The 22,388-nt window shown below is 40.2% G+C and overlaps 1 protein-coding gene across 1 annotated transcript in view; it reads right to left on the bottom strand.

The window, feature by feature from the left end:
- Window positions 1-6,603: 6,603 nt before the first annotated feature.
- The window catches only part of XRCC5 (X-ray repair cross complementing 5), a 77,049-nt gene continuing 61,264 nt past the window's right edge, over window positions 6,604-22,388 (bottom strand). Inside the window, 5 exon segments of the mRNA XM_039844722.1 lie at window positions 6,604-6,841; window positions 7,609-7,683; window positions 16,051-16,118; window positions 17,847-17,943; window positions 19,616-19,725. Of these exon segments, the coding sequence (XP_039700656.1) occupies window positions 6,827-6,841; window positions 7,609-7,683; window positions 16,051-16,118; window positions 17,847-17,943; window positions 19,616-19,725 (365 nt within the window). The 3' untranslated portion in view covers window positions 6,604-6,826.

Below are 22,388 nucleotides of genomic sequence, written 5' to 3'. Positions count from 1 at the left end.
CTTGGGTCCCTTTACAGCCTTTCTCAGCTCGCGGATTCTATTTGTGAGCTTCTGGAGGACTAGCAATGTTCTTCCACTCTAATCTGGAGTAGTTGGCAGTGTTTTGGATACAGCAGGTATGCAACGAAGTTTATGAAATTTTATAGACAAGGAACCTGGGACACACATCAGGGAATGGGGTGGGCACACGCACCTGCTGCGGGGCAGCTGGAATATCAAGAGAGGTGGCCCTTCCAGCCAGCCTTGGTGTGGGACAAGATCCCAGCGTCCAAGTAATGCCCATAAGGGCAAACGTAAAAGGACAGAGCCACGTGCCTGGGACCAGACACTGACCACGTGGTCTCTTTCCTAAGAATTCATGAATAAAAGGACACATACATATCAATAACAGCTAAAATTTATGAAACACTTGGTTTCATTTCCACATTCTCAATAAACACAGAGACAGATTATTCCTTCACAATTCTGCAGTCTGACCCTTTCTATTCACACAAGATGCACAAATGTTCATTACCTTCCCATCGAATGAGAACATCACACACACACAATTTTCTTACTTATAAAAAGGGGACTGAAATTGAGCCCCTTCCATCTCAGGTGATGTTCTAGATATCTGACAGGTACAACAAACTCCCTAAAGGCCTGCTCACACGTGTGTCCAACTCAACCCACCATCTCTCTGTATCACATTACTCTTGCCTCTAACGCTGCACATTTATTCTCTACAGACGTAATAACCAATCTCAGTGGCTGTTATGGGTTGAATTGTGTCTCCCACAAAAGCTATGTTGAAGTCTAACTCCCAGGACCTTAGAATGTGACCTTATTTGGAAACGGTTGTTGCTGACATAATTACTTAAGATGAGGTCCTACTGGAGTAAGGAGGACTTCTGATCCAATGGCTACTTCCTTATGAAAAGACGCCCTCGGAAATGAATACAGCGGTCCAGAAAGGGAATGTGTGCACAGATGTGAGCACGCTGGGCACAGGATTACGCCTTGTCTGAGTAATGAGTAAGAGTACACGTTAGAGAGTTTGGGTGTGTGTGTGTACATATATTATGCCGGTAAAGTACAAGTTAGAGGGTTTCAGTCTGTGTGTGTGCGTGCGTGTGCAGACACACACACACACACGCGCGCGCGCGCGCGCACACACACACACACTCACACACACTATACCCTTCAGACCTGAAACTTCAAGTGTCTTCTTGGCTTAGACTCTCAATGGGTTGTACGCTCCTCTGCCTCTTTGCCAGGGGGCACATGGTAGTTAATGAGTGGTGATTAAACTTCTATTAGGACACTAATCAACGTAGCCCATAAAAGGCATTTAATCTTGATGCTGCTGGATGATTTATGGCCCAGGGGGCTGGAAAAAGGGGAAGGAAATCTTTAAACAAAGGACCCAGGTGAAGTGACACATTGTTATGTGACCAACCTGAAGTTCTAAGACTTGAAACACATACCCATGAATGTGCACATGTTTCTGCCCATCTAGAACTCAAGTTGCCTTGAGTTTTCTCTTAGAGTTTTCTATTCCTCGTTTTCTGCTCCAATATCCCCCAAGAAGCAGCTGTCAATTTTGTCAGAGAAAACAGATGGCCTGTTGGAATGATGCATCTGGATCACAGAGCAAGTTAAGGTCAGAGATTGAGTTCTCTCTCCGAAAGTTGTTATGGATTAGCTGACCTGTGTAGGGCTAGCGGTGTCCATTTGCAGAGGCAGAGTAGGGAATTTTAAAGCCAGACAGATGCTGGCATGGAAGAAGAAATTTAGAATTGGAGAGGCTGATAATGGAAAATATTTACTGTGCACTTATTACGTGCCAAGCATTTTATGTGGGTCATCCTCATTTATCCTGACGACTTTGGAAGATAGCTACTGTTACCATAAGCCCTGTTTGGCAGTTGCAGAAACCAAGGCCAAGAATAGATGAGTAACTTGGCCATGGTCGCACAGCCAGGAAATGGTAGAGGCAGGATGTGAAATGTAGGCGGTCTAAGTTGGGAATTAAAAAGCAAGCTTCTAGCGGGAGGAGGATGGAAAGAGCTGTGGAATTACCAAATGGCACAGACTCTGCAGATGCCTGAGGCCCTAAATTACAGAACTGAAATTCCATTTCTGTACTTTCTTGGTACTCTCCAGCTGCCACCATTGCCCACCATGGGCCAGCGCAGGGACTCAGGTCATGGTGGGAGGGACAGCTGCACTTTCTCAAGGCGCTGAGAAGCAATGTTGCAGGGAGAGCAAAGTCTGTGTGAGGGGCACAGCGGGCGCTCCCAAATGGGCCCTGGGTATGGAGATCTGGGAGGCCCCGTGCTGTGACAGAGGGTGGGACCTGCTCTGGTTCCCTCCAGAGGTATCTCTGGCTGTGACACAGGACATAGGGAGATGAGTGAATAAGAGGCTGGAAGTACTCAAGTTTACTGACACTGGCTTACTCTGTAGGGAGTGATATTCAAGTGACTGATTTTAAATCTCAAACAAACCCATCAATTGCCATATATACAGCAAAATGGAAGACTAGAAGGGTGAAGCAACTTCTCTGACCTTATGTAGCTAGCTAGTGAAGGAACTGGGTGACAGAAACTGTCAGCTGGCTAACTCAATATTCATTCTCCCCGTCCTTTCTTCTTGAGTTGTCTCAAGTAGGATGGCTGAAATAATATAGATATTCTCACCCTCACAATTGCCCTTGCTGCTAGGGTTAGGCATGCGAACAGATTCTGCTCAAAAATTATTTGACTGAGAAGGTCTTGTCTTCTCCCAGGCCATCCTGCCCACGGATGAGATGTAAGTGATTTCATTATTCTATTGCTTACAGAGCCTAAAGGGCTTATGAAGGCCACACAGCTGTTAATTGCTACTGACATCAGAATTTAATAAACTTAGGAGTGTTGAGCACCCTAATGCTCAAGTGACTGAGCGTTATGCCATTTGCCACTGAAGAACAGAAGGAAGCCTAGCCCGGGGTAATGTTCCCATAGAGAAAAGGGCAATTCCTTCCTTTCCAAAATGACCACTGCAAGTCAACACTGTCTAAGCAGAGAGGATCAACTCCAGATTAGGTGGACTGACCTACATGGGGTAAAAGTGTGTGTGGGGCGGGGGAGGAAGCCCATTCCCCTCAACCCTCCCAATATTTCCCTGCTCACTACAGGGACGAGGACCTATATATGTGACTGGTTCCAGGGCCACAGTTATTAGGGGTCATTAAAACCCCTCATAGGTTATATGTACATTAAATTTCAAATGCGTTTCCACTTTCTGTTCCATGCTGCTGGCCAGGCGGTAACAAGATCTGGTGTAGGAAGCAGACTACAAACCTAAGCCGTGAGCCACAACCTAGCCGTTTCCACGCTGATTTCCATGTTGCTCCTTATGTATTTAAGCTCGGCAGGGAGTTAACAGGAGAGGGGTGCTGGGCAAGGCAGTATACGGCCATTCTGTGGGCCCTGGACTTGATACTAACTTAATACGGTCAAAACCTCGGGCGACCATATAATCTATAACCCATATCCAGAGGGTACTTTCGAGAGTGAAAGAGGGTAGTATTATGTCAGGACAATTCCCAAGTAAACTGGGACTCATGGTCACCTTATCCAAATTATCAAAACCTACCCGGGTCTTGACCCCCGACCTTGACCACACAGAGACTCTAATTTTCATAATAATTAGATAAGAAAACCTAAGTCTAATAGCAATAGGTAATTATGAAAACTAGCACTGGAATACTCAAGGTTCTTAAGAAATAAGATAGAAATAGCGATGTGAAGCAGACCTATTCCAAAGTTCTGTGCATGCCTGCTATTTTGAGTCTTCATAATATCATAATACCATAATGCTTTATTTGTATAAAGTACTTTATAGTTTACATAGTACTTTCAATGGGCATGTTCTTTCTTAGTAAGCCTGGGAGGCAGGTAACAGGTTTAGCATCTCAATAAAGGCCACAGAGAAAATAGCAGAGGCAGAACTCGAATCTAGGACCTGGGCTTGCCTAGTGGTCTTTTCCCTCAAGGGATCTACTCCAAATGAGCTATGAGCTTGTGTTTTGAACCTAGAGTACCTGGGAGAAAGGGGGCAATACAAAATGAAGACAATGTGAGACAGTGGACCAACACATTATATGTTGCCTGAATCAAAATTAGCCGTAAAGCTAGTCATTAGCACTGTACATATTCAAAACAGAAATATATATGTGTCCATTTATTTTCATAACTATCCTTAACTAGGTAAAAAACTGCCTATCCCCAATATGGTTTTCTGAAGAATCTTCTAAGATTCTAAATTTTCTATGTAAATCAATTGGCAAAGGATTAAACTCCAACATTTAAGTTAGTGGTTCTTACCAGAAGGGCAGTGCACACCCTCAAGGGGCATAAGGGTTGTGACTGGAGAGGTGGGTGAGTCCTCCACCTTTATCTCTACCTCCTCTGTAAGCCAGTAAATGTTAGAGAAGACCAAAGACGACAGGGCTGACAGTGATTTCCAGGTCACATGCATGCAAACCTATCATTTGCGGGACTAACGGGCTCCGAGGACCAGCACATGCCTGAGGACGATACTGCCTGCTGCTCTCCCAAGGCCACAGTCAGCAGAACACCTAGGAGTTCTATAGCTCTGCAAATCTCATCTCAGGGCAAGGGGACTTTGGATGTGTTCATTCAAAACATGATGCCCCCAAGATGGAAAAAATCAAGAACCATATGATTTCACTCATATGTGGAATATAAAACAGAAAGCAACAAACAAACAATCAAACAAGACAAACACTCGCAGACACAGACAACTGTATGGTGGTTACCAGAAGGAAGGGGGAGGGGAGGTAGAAGAGGATAAAGGGGGTCAAATATATGGTGACGGAAGGAGACTTGACTTTGGGTGGTGAACACACAATGCAATATACAGATGGTGTATTATAGAATTGTACACTTGAAACCTATATATTCTTATTAATCCACGTCATCCCAATACGTTTACACAATTTAAAAAAAAACGATACCTCTACTCAGAACAGTATGCTCTGACCAAGTCTACACAGCACGTACACACTGCCTACATGAAACGGATTTAGAAATTACATGGCTAATTTAACCCTTTCTCATTCTAGCCTGTTAAACTGATTTCTTCCTTCAGGTATTCAGATAATTTAGGTAAAAATGTGCTTAGGGAAGCAAAAATAACCCACTGCCTGCATCATAAATCAAAAAATATCAGAAGATCTAAAGGACTAACTTAATTCAAACATTTCCTGGTTTGTTACTTGGTTTGACAGAAAGATTATTTCCAAGAGGAAATTCCACCAATTGCCAACAACAAGGGATGCTTCTGAGGCCATGCTCACAGAACTGATTCATACTGCCAGGAGGAGCTGATGAGAATAATGTGGAATTTTGAGAACAAAGTTTTTCTTGTTAATTCTATGAAATGTCTCAGTTTCATCCAAGTCACACACATATCCTGGGATGTAACTCTCCAACTGGACAGTAAGACATGGCATCGCTGGGGTTGCTTTAAACGGGCACCTCTATGTCAAGATTGACTCGAGTTTGCACAGTATCACGGGGTGTCCCAGAGGCCCCGAGTAAGCCACTCCTCCCTCTCTCCCCTCAGCTGACTGAATGATGTTCTGTTGTGGAGATCCATTTCAATCAATGCACAGAGGGTCTTTAATTCTCAGCAAAGCACTGAAGCGTTCTCTTGCAGACGATTAGTAATGAGCAGTGATCCGCAGGAGGAGCGAGTCATTTGTGCCTTTAACGTTATGTCTGCAAATTGAAGTGAGTCAATGACCACTTATAGGGGTGGTGAGGATATGGGAGATTGTGTACCACAAAGTTTGTGACAAAAAGGAAAGAGGAGTTAGAATTCTGGGAAGAAATGAGGTCAGGAAAACAAAATAATGCTTTGCTATTTCTTCTTTTAGGTAAAAAAAAAAAAAAACAAAAAAAACATCATACAGAGAAAAAGGAAAGGACACTTAGGTGGAGTTGGGAAAGACTGGGAAATTAAAAAGTGTTTTAACACGACCAAACTTTCTCTCACGAGACCCGAAAGTCGAATAATGAAATGATAAAATCCTAATTACTGGTGGCAAGTTTTTGTTTTTTCAGGGTTCGCTAGTATGCCAGAAGCTGGGCCAAAAGAGCATCTTTATGAGGACACCATAACTCACTGCTTAAAATGGGTATGTGCAGGAAGGCCATGCTCCCCCTTCCACCCTGCTTAATTTCCTTAATTTCCCACCTACAGGCATATAAAGACAAAGTAATGCGTGACTAAAAGGCTTAAATAAAAAGAATAACGGGCCAGACCTCACCCAAGAGTCTCCAAACCCAGCTTTCTGTTGATAGGGAACAAATGCCATTGCGTGATCAGCATAAGCAGTGACGGCTGTGAGATGATCGGACAAAGGACAACACCTGGGGAGGACTGAGAAACTCACCAGTGACCATGCCACAGTGCTGGGTGAGATAACTCCATGAGGGCTGCAATCCTCACCAAGATACCAGGTGAGGAGGAAATCCATTTTCCAGAAACTTCAAAGCACGTGAGTTACGTATGAAGATCAATAAGACCACAAGAGAAATAATACACCGATCAGAAAATAACAATGTCTCTTTATAAACTTGTATGAGATCTAAATATCCCTTATATATGCATATATTTACTACACAGAGAATTAGGTGATTCACTTCCATGTAACCTGCAGGGACCATCACCAGACCTTCCTGTCCCCTTGAATGGCTTCCTCTAGGTTCTGTGTAGAGCTCCCAGCACGACAGTGATGACAAGGCTTGCAGACTCCCCACACATCCAGGACCTAGATCAGGTCCAGCTGTTAACAGGAACAATACATTTAGAAAGGAACCAGGACAACTTCAGAACACTGCTTCCCTGGTGAGAAAGAGTTTAATGACAATAGCTCTCTTCATTGATAGTATGCACGTACTTGCACACTTACTCATTGCTATTTAAGGAGTTAAATAACAAGTATCACCTCACTCCAATACTAAGAACTTTTCCACAAAAGGCTGAAAGTTTTTACTGGACAGCTGTCATGTGAGGCTTAAAGGTAGAAAGTTTCCACACACGAAAGATGGATGTAAAGGCCAACACTTCCACACTGCCTCCCAGGCACCCGGACACAGTGTGATGAGGTGCAGAAATCCTCAAATGCCTGTAAGCCTCTGCTGCTTACGTTAACTGAGAACATTTAGGAATGAGGCTTTTTAAAGGCTGTTTTTATTTGTCAACCCACACAAATCACATGTTGTTATTGCTTATTTTGTTAAGAACAACTTCAGTAAATTAAGACATTTTACTACTTATAGGAATAGCCTCCCCAGTTCTTTAGTCCTTCAAAGAAGAGGATTAAACTGAATGAACATATAACTAAAACCACTAAGTACAGAAATTTCCATTATGAAGTCACCTATCTGATTAAATATATAATGGCAATAAATAATAGTGTAGAGAGCTTCTGGTGTGTTAGAAATAAAACACAAATAAGAAACAAGTCTATGATAAGCAGCCTTCATGCTATGTTTAAAGCTCAGATGACTTCAATCATTAGAACAGCTAGTATATGTTAAAAGTACTTACTAAATCATCCACATCGCCACCTTCTTCAAATACGGCTGCTGTGTCTTCACTGGGATTTTCTTTGGGGGCCAGAAACTGTGAATATAAAGTTGGTCATGAATACCAAAAGAACATTTTCCTCTCTTCTGATGAAGGAACAAACTGCTAGCACTGTAACAGGCAAATCTAAGAAGATCTGCTTAGCAAAGTCTCACTACAAATGGCCCAAAAGAAATATCTTCACATCTGCTCCTTCATTTGTCTTTGGACAAAAAGACTAATTTTGAAGTTGAGTAGTCCACACTACCTAGTCACAGAGAAAGTTCTTGTGAAGAGGCAGGAAATGACATGGCTCGCCAAGGTAGTGACAATGTAAAGGGGCCTACGTCGAGCACTGATGATACCTGATATTCCCATTTGTGCTTCCACAGGAAACACATGGGCTCATCAGCGTTAGGAAAAGAACCAAACTCCCCAAACCAGCAAGTCTTGGTCTCTTCTGAAGGGAGCGCAAGAATCAAGGGTCTGAGCTTAAAGATTATTATCATCCATTCTTCAACTCCACTGTGCACAGAAGAGATCAAAGGAAGAACTTCTTGTAAATGATGTGAAACAAAAAATGGGTGAGCTTGGGAGGTTGTTCAATTCCTTTCTGTAAATCCTTCAGTTTGTGTTAGAAATGGTTTGAAAACAGAAAGGTGGATGAGAAAACTTCTAGTGTTCGCTTCTGTTCAGCAGCAATGTTCCAGATCTGGAGCTTCTAAAAGGCAGACACATAAAAGAGCAAGGGCCTGAACTAAAATCTGCAAGGATTGAGGAGTGAAACTCAGATTTTAAAAGGGTAGTGAGTGCCCTTGAAAACCATCTGAACACTCCTGCTCTCCATCCTGTCCCTTCAAGAGACAGCGGTGGGGACTCTTTTTCGTCAAGACATGTGGTAACTACGTCTAAGAGCTAGGTTTTGTCAACCACTTATCTATCCTAATACCAGAAGTGATCTTCTGGTAGCATGAGTACTGAAAATGGTGGCAGAGATGGTTCTACAGGAGTGAGTGTTTTTAAAAGGAGAAGTGGAAGGTGGAGCATGCCTCTCTCCCCCCGCTGGCGCTCCTCGGGGTCAGTGTGCATGGAGCACGCCTGCGGTGAGTGCACCCGCCAGCCAGCCCACTTCTGCTCTCCTGCAGCTGCCTCCACCTAAGGGGAAAAGTGTAGTTACACTTTTCTCACTTTCTCAACATGAAAACATGCAAGAACTGCTTTCTCTATACATTCATGTTATATTTGTGGTACAACGGACACAATCGAGGCCTCTAAAACTAAAACATAAACACACTGAAATATGTCTAACAAATCAAAACCAACGTCACCCTTTAAGCATTAGGCTGTGTGTAGCAAGGCTACGACAAGCAGTCTTTGTGCTGTATTTACAACTCAGAGGACTTGAAGCACTGCACATCCTTCCTAATTGTGCTAACACACAGAGTTAGCAGAATGGCAACAGCGGCAACCGTCTGTGCAGAACTGGACGATGCTTCGTTAGCACTGTGCATGTGGCCATGATGGTTCCCTGTAGACACGAACTCTCTCCTGACTTTTCACCCCTCAGCCAAAAGCCACCTCCCCACTCATCATCTTCAAGCATGACCGAGAGGTTGGGAATCTGTCTTTTTCTAAAGCATTTGTGGATATTTCTATAGCCTTTTGACCACCCGAAACTGGACTGTTCAGTGCTGGGACTCAATGGTGTAAGAGGCAGAAAATGCCACCAATGGTGGTACAGTCTGGAACAGAACTGTAATGCAGCTTCTATATCATTAATTTTATTTATTCTGGTAGATTATTAATAAAGATATCTGAGGACCAAATACAGATAAATAAGAAAGCCACATATGTATTTGCATATGGTTTATGTCTAAAGGTTAAACTGCTCTATCCAAGATTCCCAAATTGATCTTTATTTATGATTCTCGTAATTATTACTGTTAAAAAATAATTTTTATTTTGTTTCTCTTCTCATTATCATTAATCTCCACATGATTTTCCCTATATCAGAAACACACAGCTAAGAATAAGACATCCATTTGGGGTGAAGAAAATAAAGAGTAGAGCTGTCATAAACCTCACTGGGGCCAAGAACGGCCAGCGCTTTCCAAACACAAACTCTGTGGGCCAAAAGGTTCTACAGCGCACTCATCTTTGATCACCCTTTAGTAACCTGATACACGGTAGGTACTTACTGATGAGTCTAGAAAATCTCTCATGTTTTTTTGGCACATGGTTCTAAAAGCTCCAATTCCCGTTCCCTCCCCACCTGCAAAGCCCCTTTCATACTGCAATGACAGGATAAATTAAGATAGGACCGCCTGCACAGATCGACCACGGTATATACAATTAAACACAAATGGCACATCTCTGAGACCAGACCTAACTCCTAGGAACTGAGGAGCAGCAGCAAACAATCTGTCGTTTCCATCAAGTGCTGAACATCTGCAACTGATTTTCCTGATAGATCTGCTCAACATTTCTGCGTAAGCAAATTACGGTTAAAAGCTGGGCTGCCATCCACAATCTTTCCCAAAGCCCCCAGGCAAGGCTGAGCTCTTATACACATCACTCCTCATCATCAGAGTTTTTAACTGCAAGTAATTTCCAAGCTGTGCAGTGACAGGGAAGCTAGAGATATAGCAGAGAGTTCAGTAATTGGCCTGCTTTCTCAATAATCCCAACAGATTCTCTGAAAACATCAGAAAAAGGGAGGAGTCTAGTCTCATAATTTTTTGCGTGTGTCTTACCTCTGCAATATGCTGAAGAAGTAGAGAATAAATAGAAAGGGCACTGGTGTAACGCACTTCTCCTCCCTCGGACCACCGTCACTTACATGGGGTACCGAGAAAGAGCCTCTTTACTTGGAGATCTTAAGAGAATGGATAAATTCAATGCAATCCTGGCCATAAGCTGAGAAATGGAATCAATAACATCTGTATAAAATTTCCAGTCCTTTCCCTCCATAAAACTAGAAACATTCAGCTTGTGCTCAGAACCTTACCGATCCCCAAATTAAAAGCACATGGCTTCGGCTGGGCTGATTCAAACACCATCAAGCAAGTCCAAAAAAATCGCCCATAATCCAGATGTATAAAAGCACCAGAAAGAATAAAAGTCCACTTGTATATATTCTGCTAAAATAAAGCCCCCGGTAGTTATTTCATGCTATAAAAGCAGTAGAGTGCAACAGAGAAATCCTGCAACCTAGTATGGAAGAATAGAGCCATAACCTTAGCTCTGTCAGTTCCTCAGTAACCCTGGGCGCTGGCTACTTAACTTTTCCATAACAAATTTTCCTCACAAATAAAATGGGAATATTACTACTTACCCTATCTATCTCATGGAGTTGTACTGAGTTTCAGATGAAATAAAGTATGCAAAAATTTTTTCTGATGCTGTAGGTTTTATGTTCCAGTTCCTAAGAATATACCCAACATATGTCCACCAAATAATATGTACAAGAATATCCATAGCATTTTTCTTCATAACTGCCAGTTTGGAAACAATCAAGTGTCCATCAACAGGAGAACAGATAAGTAAATTGTGGTATAACCATAGAAGGGAATACTACAAAGCTATAAATAATGAACAATTCTTGACAATATAAATGAAACATAAAAGGCCTAATTCCAATTATAAGAAGGTTAAGAACAGGCAAAACTATTCTCAAGTGACAAATGTTGGAACAGTGGTTACCTTGGGGGATAGGGGAATTATGCCTGGGAAGGTACAAGGGAGCCTATGGGGTGATGAGAATATTCTATATTTTGATCTGGGAGCTAGGCATCAAGATATATGAATGTGTAAGAATTCATCAGGTTGCACATTTAAGATTTTTGTATTTACTGTATGTATTCTCAACTTCAATAAAGATTTAAAAATTATATCTTAAAAGTATCAAGGTCTAAACAAAAGTTAAGGTAACACTGTGACATTTTCATTACTGCTTTTCTTAGACTAGCATATAGAACAAAGACACCAGAGATTTAAGCCAGGAAAGGAAAGTGGAAAAGAACAAAGGAAAATATCCTGGGGTCCATCAAGGGCCAGCAGCTAGAGACCACTGTTCTCAGGAAATGATTCTTAATTCCGATCTTATAATCCTTCACAAGACTTTGGTGATCTCTCACACAAAAACGAGCATACTCTTGAAAGAGGGGGTGTGAGAATCTTTTCTTTATGTAGATGTGGCAGGTGGCATTCTAAGGTGGGGGCATGGAGAGGTGGGGCCAAATCTGACTATAGTAGGAGTCCAAGGGTCTGGATTCCGGTCAGTCCTACTGGCCAAGAACTTGTTGTAAGACACTGAGCAAATCAACTTCACCTCTCTAGATAGCATCTGTAAAATGACCAGATGGCTAAGCTCTGAGCACATATGACATTAAGCTGGAGAATCAATGTCAACAATAACAAAGAAAACTAACATAGGCTGCTACAAGAAAGATTAGTGTTAAAAAGATGATTTCTCCCGCAAAGAGCGTGGATCAAATGTTTAGGCATAGCTCAGCCTCTTAGAATCCCATGAGAAACAATACTCCAAAGCCATGGGGATAAATCCTCTGTCCCCAGCGTGTTCTTAATACAGAGTTAAAAGAATGTAGGAGGTCGGCCTACAATTGGTTTCCTGGCCAATGGCTTACTATGAGGCCTCAGACAGGTCATTTTACTTCTCAAGGCACTAAGTTTTTCATCTATAAAATAAGAAGTTTGCACTAGATCGGTATTTTTCAGGTTCTGCTCTGTGAGGTCCTCCGAGTCCCCTGGGCATGGGTACTCCCCATCTGCCACGTCCACTGTCCATCAGCTGAGGAGTGCCACCTTTATCCGTTTTACATAACAGGCTTCCTTGTAAGCTTTCAGTTTTAAAAATAAAAACTCAGTAAGGAGGTCATCAGGATTCTTTCCAGCTGAATACAATTCTTTTCAACATAAGCCAATGTTCTCTGCCTCAGTTAAGTATCTGGCTTGTATAGGTTCTTCTAATCCAGTGCTTTTCGGCAGCGCCATTATCAACGCTGGGCCAGATAATTATTTGTTTGGGGGCTGCCCCGTGCTCTGCAGGGTGTTTCCAATCACTCTTGGCCTTTGCTCAGTAGGGGTCAGCAGCATGCCCCTGCCGCAACCACCAATCACGTCTCCAGACTGCCAAATGCCGTCTAGGGAGCAAAATCTCCTGGTTGAGAACCACTGTCCTAACTATAACACAGGTTAGCAAGAAGAAACGTTAAAAAGGAAAAAAAAGGTTTTTGATAACAAAGATAAACTTCAAGTGGAGGACCAGTCTATCCTGATCTTCCACAAGTCCAGGTCTTGTGGCCAAGGGCTAAAGCCCAGGTGCTCCTGGAATGTGCCAGGATGCACAGCCACAATTCTGTCCACACCATGCTTTGAGAATGAAGTGATGGATGGAAGGTACACAAGAGCTACACAAAGACTTTACCAAACATCAAATGTTAATGCCATGTCTAAAAATAGCAAGTAGAAAATGGAAAAAGTTAAGAATTGACAGGTTATAATGACAATAAAAATGAACATAAAAGGGGTAAGAGCTATTCCAGGCTTCAAAATGAAATGAGAGGTATCAGTACACTTAAAAGAAAATGACTATTTGTATCTAAATTTATGTGATGGAAAAACTTTCTATTTCTGCAGCAGGGCTGACTTACCTATATTTGCCAAAGAGTCAAAAAATCCACACATTTCTAGAATACAGTGGGGGGAATGGCACTCCTTAAGATTTGCAAGTATAAAGTTAAGATTCAGTTTTCACTTCAAATGGACATCCCTGGATAATTATTTCCCTTCAAATCATCAACATTTTATAGCAAGAATTTGATAGCTTGTCAACTTTAAATAACTTGTAAATATCTTGAAAAGAGTTTAAGAGCACCATGAAGATTGTTCTTCAATCTCTCTGATTATAGTCAAGTTTCCTTAATTGATTATTTGAGAAGTGACAAAATGTAACACTTGTTTTGAAGGCAATGTAAATGACTTTTTAAACACATGATCAAAAGTGATTATGCTTCCCTAACTTGGCCAAGAGAAATAGCTGAAGCGTGTCTCTCCTATTAAAACCACAAGGAATCAGCTTCCATGAGCCAGAATCTCTCTAGGTAATTCTCCCCATTACCATCTGTAAATGTGCAATCTCTTCTACACGTCTCCCCAAATATCAACAGGTGCCATTTAAAAACGTTTTTAATACAAAGGATTAAGTCTTTACTCTGAAAAACAAAACAAAGGATTCATGTGATACTGAAGGAGACGTAAAAGCATAATCTTGCAAGTCAGACATGACAGCATGCACATGTGAGGCAGAACCATAGGCTCTACTGTGTTTACTGTTTCTTCTTTATTTGAAGATGGAGAAGTTTTCAGAACTGTCTTAAATTACAACCAACTGAAATCAGTTCTGCTGATAGTAGAATCACGTAAGGACACCACCCCATATGTAATCATTAACTGAAATTCCTCTCCACAGCTTAATTATCAGACAATAAAATTCCTTTTGGAAAAGCTCTGTGCCCTTAAATTTCAAAGAAGATACCACACATGCAACAAAGAACAAACCTCAGACTGTCTGCAAGAAGCATATTATCCCTTCTTCGATTTCTTTCCTCTCTAATATTCTGCATTCACTTAGCTGTGACACCTTTGGTTAAATGTACTGCTGTGAAGAAAACTACCTTTTTAAGATCACTGCTCCCCTCTTCCTCCAAAAACCGTAATATGTACTCAACTCTCATCTAGATAACAGATATTATTTTAATACAACAATGACTAAAATTATTTGTCTTGACTAATTTTACTTGTTTAGCAAAAACTGATAAGCCTTTACCATATTGATGATTAATTTTATGTGTCAACTTAGGTAAGTTATGGTACCCAGTTACTGCTTCAAACACCAGTCTCAATGTTGCTGTGAAGGTATTTTGTAGATGTGATTAACTTTTATAATCAGCTAACATTAAGTAAAGATTACCCTCAATAATGTTGCTAGCCCTCATCTAATCGGTTCTCATCCAAAGGAAATCTGCCTCAAGACTGTAACACAGAAATCCTGCTTGAGTTTCCAGCTTGCTGACCTGCCCTACAACTTTCAGATGCGCCAGCCTACACAATTGTGTGAGCCAAGTTCTTAAAATAAATCAATCTAAACTCTTTCTCTCTCTCTCTCTCTCCCTCTCAACCCCTTCTGAGACAATAATCAGCATCTATGCTGCTAAAGTTACAAGGTATTACTTTCTGAAAGCAAAGACCATATCTATTTTAAAAAATGCTTTTGCCAGGCACAGTACTTAATAAAAATTATTGTATATTCTGACTACTCTCCCAAACAACATTATTGTCTCTGCCAAATGACTTTATAAAAATTCAAGGCATTTTAATTTGGCCTGAATTTAGCCATATGATGAACATTTCCAGCCCTCTTCTGGCCATTCCTTTAAGATTCCTGTTCTGCCACTTCAGACCGACCTCTCCCTTACTGTGTGTAGTTATTTTTCGAGTCTCACTCCCTCCTATGCAACCTTGTAACTGAGTTTCTAGAGGACTGGGGTGCTGTCTTATCATCCAACACAGTGTCTAGCATATAGCAGAGGCTTAGCTTAGTACATACCTGACAGCTGCCAAGTGCTGTGCTAGCAGGACTGGATCAGTCAGTGACTAACTGAAACTTAATGTTATGAACCATCTACTTTTGAGCTATTCAATTTAATTTCATTAAAATGTCATCAAAAACCTGAGGTATAATAAAGGATTACTGAGCTAAATAGCCACATGCATTTGACTCACAGCTAAATCAGATTCAGTATTCCTATACCAAACAACAGGGAGACACTGGCCAAATGGCCTGTGTCAATCCAAGTGCACGGGGTTTGCGTACACGGGGTCTTCTACTTACTGAAAACACGTGGATGTGCCTTATGCTAGAATACTAGTGTTCTCTACCTTGCTGCAAATTACAATGACCACGGGGGCTTTCAAAATTCAAAACCATGCCTAGGACCCATCTCAGATAAACAGTAGCTTGGGGGAGGGGCCCGGTCATCAGCACTTTTTTAAAAACAAAACAGCTCCCAGGTGACTACTGTGTGGCCAGGGTGAGAATCCCTGGGCTAAAGGGATTTCATAGCCTAGACCCTATGGTCCAGGCTAAGCTTGGACTCCGGAGCTACTGAAGCTGGGATCACGTATGAGCTCTGGAAACATACCACAGTCTATGGAAAACTGAGTGAAATTATAATTTCTCCCATAAGGATGCTGCAGCTGAAGCAATTTGCCTGTTGGTTGAGTAAAAATGGGTATATTAATTTTAGTTACCCTTAAAATTTGACTTCTTCAAGTAAGAATGGGCATCAAGACAATGATATCCACTGCAATGACAGACACATCTGAAGACAGACTTATCAATACCTTTTTGGCTTCTTCATCTGTGACAGAACTTCCAGAGGCTTCATCTTTGGTGATCAGAGTAATTCCATCTAAAAAATAATTCACAGAGTAAAATCCAAGGACAGAATTAACCCCAGTTCCACCCTCCTTTCCACCATACCTCCTTCCATTTTGCACTGGAGATTTTTAAAACTATAAAGGTGCTCTTCCCTATAAGAAATATCAAACTCTAAAGGTACTTAACTCACATTGTTCCTTCCATTTTACATTATCCTTTCTCCTATTTTTGCTTGTGTAAAATAAAGGCCACTTCTCAAATGCTACCTGCTCCATGAAGTCTTCCTTGACTAAATCCAGGTAGAAATACTCTCTCCTTTAGAATTCTCTGATCACTTTATTTATCTCTTTGAAATGGCTCTCATCATATCTTATCCTGCATGACTATTTGTATAAATTTTATCTCTCCTAACAGTACTATACACCTTTTTCTAAGGCAGGGATGAGGTTTTATTCACCTTTATATTCCTCTCAATGTAATACGCAGCAGCAGCTCAGTAAATAAATAACAGAATGACTTCTAGTAGTATTACTTGCTATTGATGGAATGGCGAGAAGGCTAAGGTCAGGAGGAAACATGCTCTTACCATGGCCATGCCTATCATTTAACATGCAATTTTAGCTTAGTGAGAGCAAATTAAGGATAGAAAATCACTCTTTAGTTTTCTCTTCTTCCTAAGATTTTCTCCTGCCTCAAACATCTGATGTGTGAAACACTTTCAGGAAGGCACATCCATTTAACATCCATTTGCACCTAGAAATGGCACAAGTGATGTGTATTCTCTCAATGGGATATTAACTCTCAGAAAATACATATCTTGTGTATGTCCTGTAAATTTCTTTTCAGCAAACAATATGCTAGAGGCATTCAATAAATACCAAAACCAATCTCTTTCATCTACTTGGTTGGCAGCAGAGACATGAGAGTGATTTGAGTAAGCCCCACTCACCACCTATTCTAATTGCTTTTGCTCCCCGGTGTTAAAGGGATGAAAAATTAACTGTCAGAGAAATGGTTGCCTGTGTGAGGAAAAGCTGCCCATTGGAAGTCGGACGGATAGGTATAGAACTCCTTTACACGGAATTTGCACAGAAAGACACAGGTCGAAATTAATTTGGGGGCTCTGCTTCAAGCGAGAAGTTTCACACTTTCAACATTGTCGTTTTTCTAGTATCTATTTTTATGATGTAATATCTTATACTTGGGTTCTAAGAGAAAATCAAGTCAGGTTTTAAAAAATGGGCAAAGAGCAATGAAGAAAATCAAACATCAAGCCTAAAGTTTAAAGAGTGTGTGGCTGCCTTCTTTCTAGGTTTAATTTGTGTTGGTCACTGTGGTCAGTGAGGAACTGAGTGATTTTGGTACATGAAGATGCTGGTCTGCTGATAAGAAAAGCCCAAGAACAGGGAAATAAAAGGTAACAGGAGAGCAAAATATGGGCGAGGTCGATGAAAGTGCTATGGATCCAGCAGGGCTGAAAGTGTCTATGAATCTGAGAAAGGGGGCAATTTTGCCCACACAACTTCTCTCAATAAATAGAAAAGTGCAATCTTGGAAACAGGTCATGTTACCTAGAGTTTAAGATGGGACTTATACGTTTACTTATTATTTATCACTTTGTATTTATGCTTATTTTTAGTTAACTGAATCCTGAGAATTTCCTAAATCCACACAGAAAGTCATCACATGATATAATTTATACTTAGAGTTTATATTTATAAAAAAATGGCATAAATATTTGGAGAAGATGACAGCTTACCCTGAACGACGATTTCCCAGAAATGATTTAATTGTTTAATTTCTACTTTCTCTCGAAGGGCTTTCAGGAAATTGTTAAAGCGCTGCTCTTCGGAAAACTGTGGTGGCAACGTGGGGGTAGAGGAGGTGGCAAGTCAGAGCACATACAAAAATAAAGTCATCCCCAGACTGAAGTACTACATACACTGAATCCACCATTTATAAAAATTTTAAAAATGCATCTATCTATTTACATAATGTTCTTTGGTAAATGGGAAACTGACATTTCAAATTTCAGATTTGTTTGCTGGGAATCTGAACTCCTTTACCCGTGGAAGGAAGGTAGAGAACTTCCCAGAGCCACACAGTTTTTTGGTGGCTGGGTACTTTGTTTTTTAACTTTTAATATAGACATATTCAAACAAAAAGAAAGAATAATTCATTGAACACTCATGGACCCATCACACAACTTCGACAATTATCAACTTGGCCAGTCTTGTTTCATCTACACCCCTACCTTCTCCCACAACCCTTGGGTTGTTTGGAAGCGAATTTTCGTCATCTTATTTCATCTATAAATATTTCAATAAGCAATATCTAAAACATATAGAAATTTAAGAAAAAAATACTCATAAAAATTAATAATAATTCCTGAATAGGAGCAAAAACCCACTCAGTATTCACATTTTCCCAACTGTTCCATAAAACAGCTTTTTTAAAAAAAGTTTTATAGTTAGAAAGGTCTATACATTAAGATTAATTCCGTTCTAAAGTTTCTTTTGATCCTCCTCTCTCTCTTTTTTTTTTTTGTTTTTTAAAGAAATCTAATCACCTGGTACCTTTAAGGACATGTGGTGGGGACAGTACAAGGAAGTGCTATCAGATACTCCATCTAGCCCTGGGGCGGCAGCGGGGTGGGGGTGGGGGGTTTACTTAAAAAACAATATGTTTCCACTGTTTTCATCTAATCAAATTTTTCTCCACCTGAGTCATCCTTGTCTTATACTTTGCCAAAATTTTGTCTTTTATCTGTAGGGAACTGGGGTCATCTACATCTGAATCTCTTATTCTATTCTAACCATTTTTTCATTTTTTTATCATTCTTTATAGTACCTAAACAATTTAAGAATTAATTTGCTCATTAATTCAGCAAATATTTAATAAGAACCCACATAAGAACTAACATATCCCACAACTATGCCTACTTAAAAAATACGGTTTCTGATTTAAACTTGCAAACTCTTGCCTAAAGTTTGGAGGGTTTTTGGAAGTGTTTTCTAAACATTTCTAATAAAATCAACAAAAAGCCCACACAAAACGTAGGGTAGAGGTGCTGAGTAATTTTCAGTGTCCACTCCTACCCCACTCCCAGCCCCTGTATTCAGATTCTTACTCTAGTCTTTAGAAAATCCTTCTCAATAACTACGCCAATATATATTTTCCATTAATTTCCTTAAAAGAGTTGGCCCATCCTTTAAAATGATTACTGGATTATCAGAGGTTACAATGGAAATTTCCTTGGTTCTCTAATAGGAACCATACAGCCAGGCTACAGTATAATAAAAAGCTAACTCCCAGGGATAAAACACTCTACCGACTCACCCATCTTTATTCTCTCTCAGGTATGACACTGATAGTAAGATGAGTTAGTCATTTCTACTTCTCTTGGCATACATTGCTATTCACAGTGAGAATGATTATTTCAAAGCCCAGGCTTATTCGTGGGATGCTGCATGTCTCTCCCCTGTGGTGCTGGCTAAACCGTTTAGGAAGAGGCTAGGATAGCCTTACCTGAATGGCTTCTTCCCGGAAGGCTTTGATGCAGTCCATGGTCTTCATAAAATACGGTATTTCGTTAGTATCCAAAAACTGTTCAATGTGATTTATTAGCTGGTGACTCACTAGAACACAAGATAATAAATTAATTTTTCTCTATTTGAGTGATGCATGTTACAGAGAATATATTCTTCTGTGTGCCTATTGGTATGTATTATGGTTCAAAAGCCTCATGGTCAGTATGCACAAAAGCCAAACTTCTTTTTGTGGGAGTGGAGGGGTGGCGGGATCGAGATGCAAAATGCTTATTCCAAAAGTCTATATTTAAAAAGTGTGGGTAGTACTTACTGAATAAAATTTAATTTCTAACATGCTTAGAATTATAGCTAAATGTTCCATTTGGTATTACAAATACTAAGTTATTAGGAGTTTTTTTAATTGTTGTTGTTGTTGCCTTTTACCCTCCCCCGCTCCCCCGAATTTAGGGGTCATTTCATTTGGGTAATTCACAACTGCCTATACTGATGTAGTCATAGAAAACAGAAGCTCTAGTCCTTCCCCTAATTCCACTCAGGGTAAATATCAAACAGTGCAAGACAGTGAAAAATAATGAGCCAGGGATAGTCTATCTTATATCATTCCTAGGCCAAGTTAGGAAAGACCAGCCTTATTTTAATTTCATAATAATCCTTTAGAATGGGAAGTCATTGCTACATATCTTCTGCCCTCAGCTGAACCAAACGTTCTCTACAAGCCATGGATACTTAATAAACAATAACTGTCAACCAGCAATGTTATAAATGATCCAGAAAAAGAAAATACATTAATAATGTTATCATTTTCCAAGATGGACTGCAACTTGAGGCTGCCTCACAAACAATTCTTCAGTATGAAAAAAAGCAAAGGAAAATAGGGACATAAAGTCACCATGGAACTGAAGTTGCTGAGCAGATCAAAACTGACCCTCGCGATGTGTTTAGAGGAATAAACCAAGGGGATATACACCTTCATGGCCTAAAGGTTCACTCTCACCTGTCCCCTGAAACCACTTACCAGCTGGCTGTTCAGCAATTTATGCTGAATGATAAAGATATTCTAAGATCATATGTTTGCCATAATCATGACCTCATCTGAGCATTCTAATGGTTATGAATGTGTGTACACAATATTAATGAAAACTACTTTCAAGGCTCACCTATAAAGGCTACTAATTGAATCGCAGTGACCTGACAGTGCCACCAACTTATTTCCTAAGGATCTTGAAGCACGTGGAAAGGATTAAAAAACTGGATGAAGTGTTTTCTAATATAATAATTTTGCAGCAAGAGAAAATATCCCCAGTAACCATTTCATCTCTTCTACCAACTAGGAGATTATGAACTCCATTATAATAAGGTACTTAACAGACGTGAGGGATTAAAGAAACACTCCCCTGCAATTTCAGAAATCTTTACCAATGTATCCTACAGCAGTAAATTAATATCCAATAACAATTCAAAGGAGAGAAAGAATATTTGGATGGGTCTTTTTAAATAATACAACCCTGATTAATAAGCAGAGCAGAAAACCATCAACAGAAGCTCAAAGCAATAGAAGCTATCTTTTTTTTTCAGCTTGGAAAGGTGAAGTAACAGAAATGTTTGATATTTCTTGCACCGCTTACAGCAGCCTCCTTTCTTAGATAGTCTGACAAAAAGTTCACTCAGAGTTATATATCTGGGCACAAATAAGAGCCTTTTAGGTCAATGGCAGATATCCTAGAGATTCCAAGTTTCTCATTTCTTTTGAATGAGAATGAGGACTCTTAGCAAGCTATAATGTAAATGTTCCTATATGCTTGATTTAGTAATCATTTTCATTAATTTAACATGGTAAATATTTATTGTATAAGTGTTGCATATAAGACACTATGATATGTTCTGCGGAAGATTCAGTTAAGTTGAAGATAAGATCCTTGCCTATGAGGAGTTCACAGTCTAACAGAGGTTATAACACATACATAGAAAAATAATAGGAGGTAAACGTGAAGAGTGCTATGAGGGGTATGGAAATATATCAACTGATCTGAACTTTTAAAAATCTGTGGTGATTGTAAGAAAGCTTCATGAATTAACATGGTTTTTTAGCTGGGCAATGAAAAATAGAAGTTGCCTGTCACACAGCAGAAAACAAAATGAGAAAAGTAGAAAGAATAGAGGTGGGAAAGTACAAGGTGTGAAGAAAAGCAAATGATCCAGTATGCGGAGTCCATGGATCGGAGTACACGGGGGGAAAAAGGGAGGAGTAAGAATCAGACATAAAGAGGAGGGAGAGAAGGGAGTCACGAGAAGAAAGAATAATATGTGTGACAGTCCTGAGGCAGGATAGAGCCTGGCTCCTTAGAAAGTATGGGGGAAAAAGGGTACAAGACAAAGTCTTTAAGAAACTACAACATGTAGAGGCTAGACGGAGGAAAGGGAGCCTATGAAGGAGCCTAAGAAGGGATAGTCAGGGAAATGGATGAAAATCAGGAGGATACAGCATCAAGATACTAAGAAAAGAGATGATCTGAAGAGGAGAGTTGTCTGTTGCATTATAAAGTATTATACAAATAATACTGCATATTATTATTACATAAAGACCGCAAGGAAAAGAGTATAATAAAGAGCATAAGGGATTAAAAACTGAAACTTAGGGAGTCCTTAGACTCAGAAGCCCATGTAGCAACCACAAAGGCACCAAACTGCTTTGCTAAAACATAGCTTTCTGACCCATTTTATCTTGAAGTATGATGGAACACACACACACA

The sequence above is a fragment of the Pteropus medius genome, unplaced genomic scaffold, assembly GCF_902729225.1.
Source record: "Pteropus medius unplaced genomic scaffold, Ma_sr-lr_union100, whole genome shotgun sequence".
NCBI lineage: Eukaryota > Metazoa > Chordata > Mammalia > Chiroptera > Pteropodidae > Pteropus > Pteropus medius.
The sequence above is the reverse complement of the archived record's forward strand: the minus strand, read 5'-3'. Positions and strand labels throughout refer to the sequence as shown.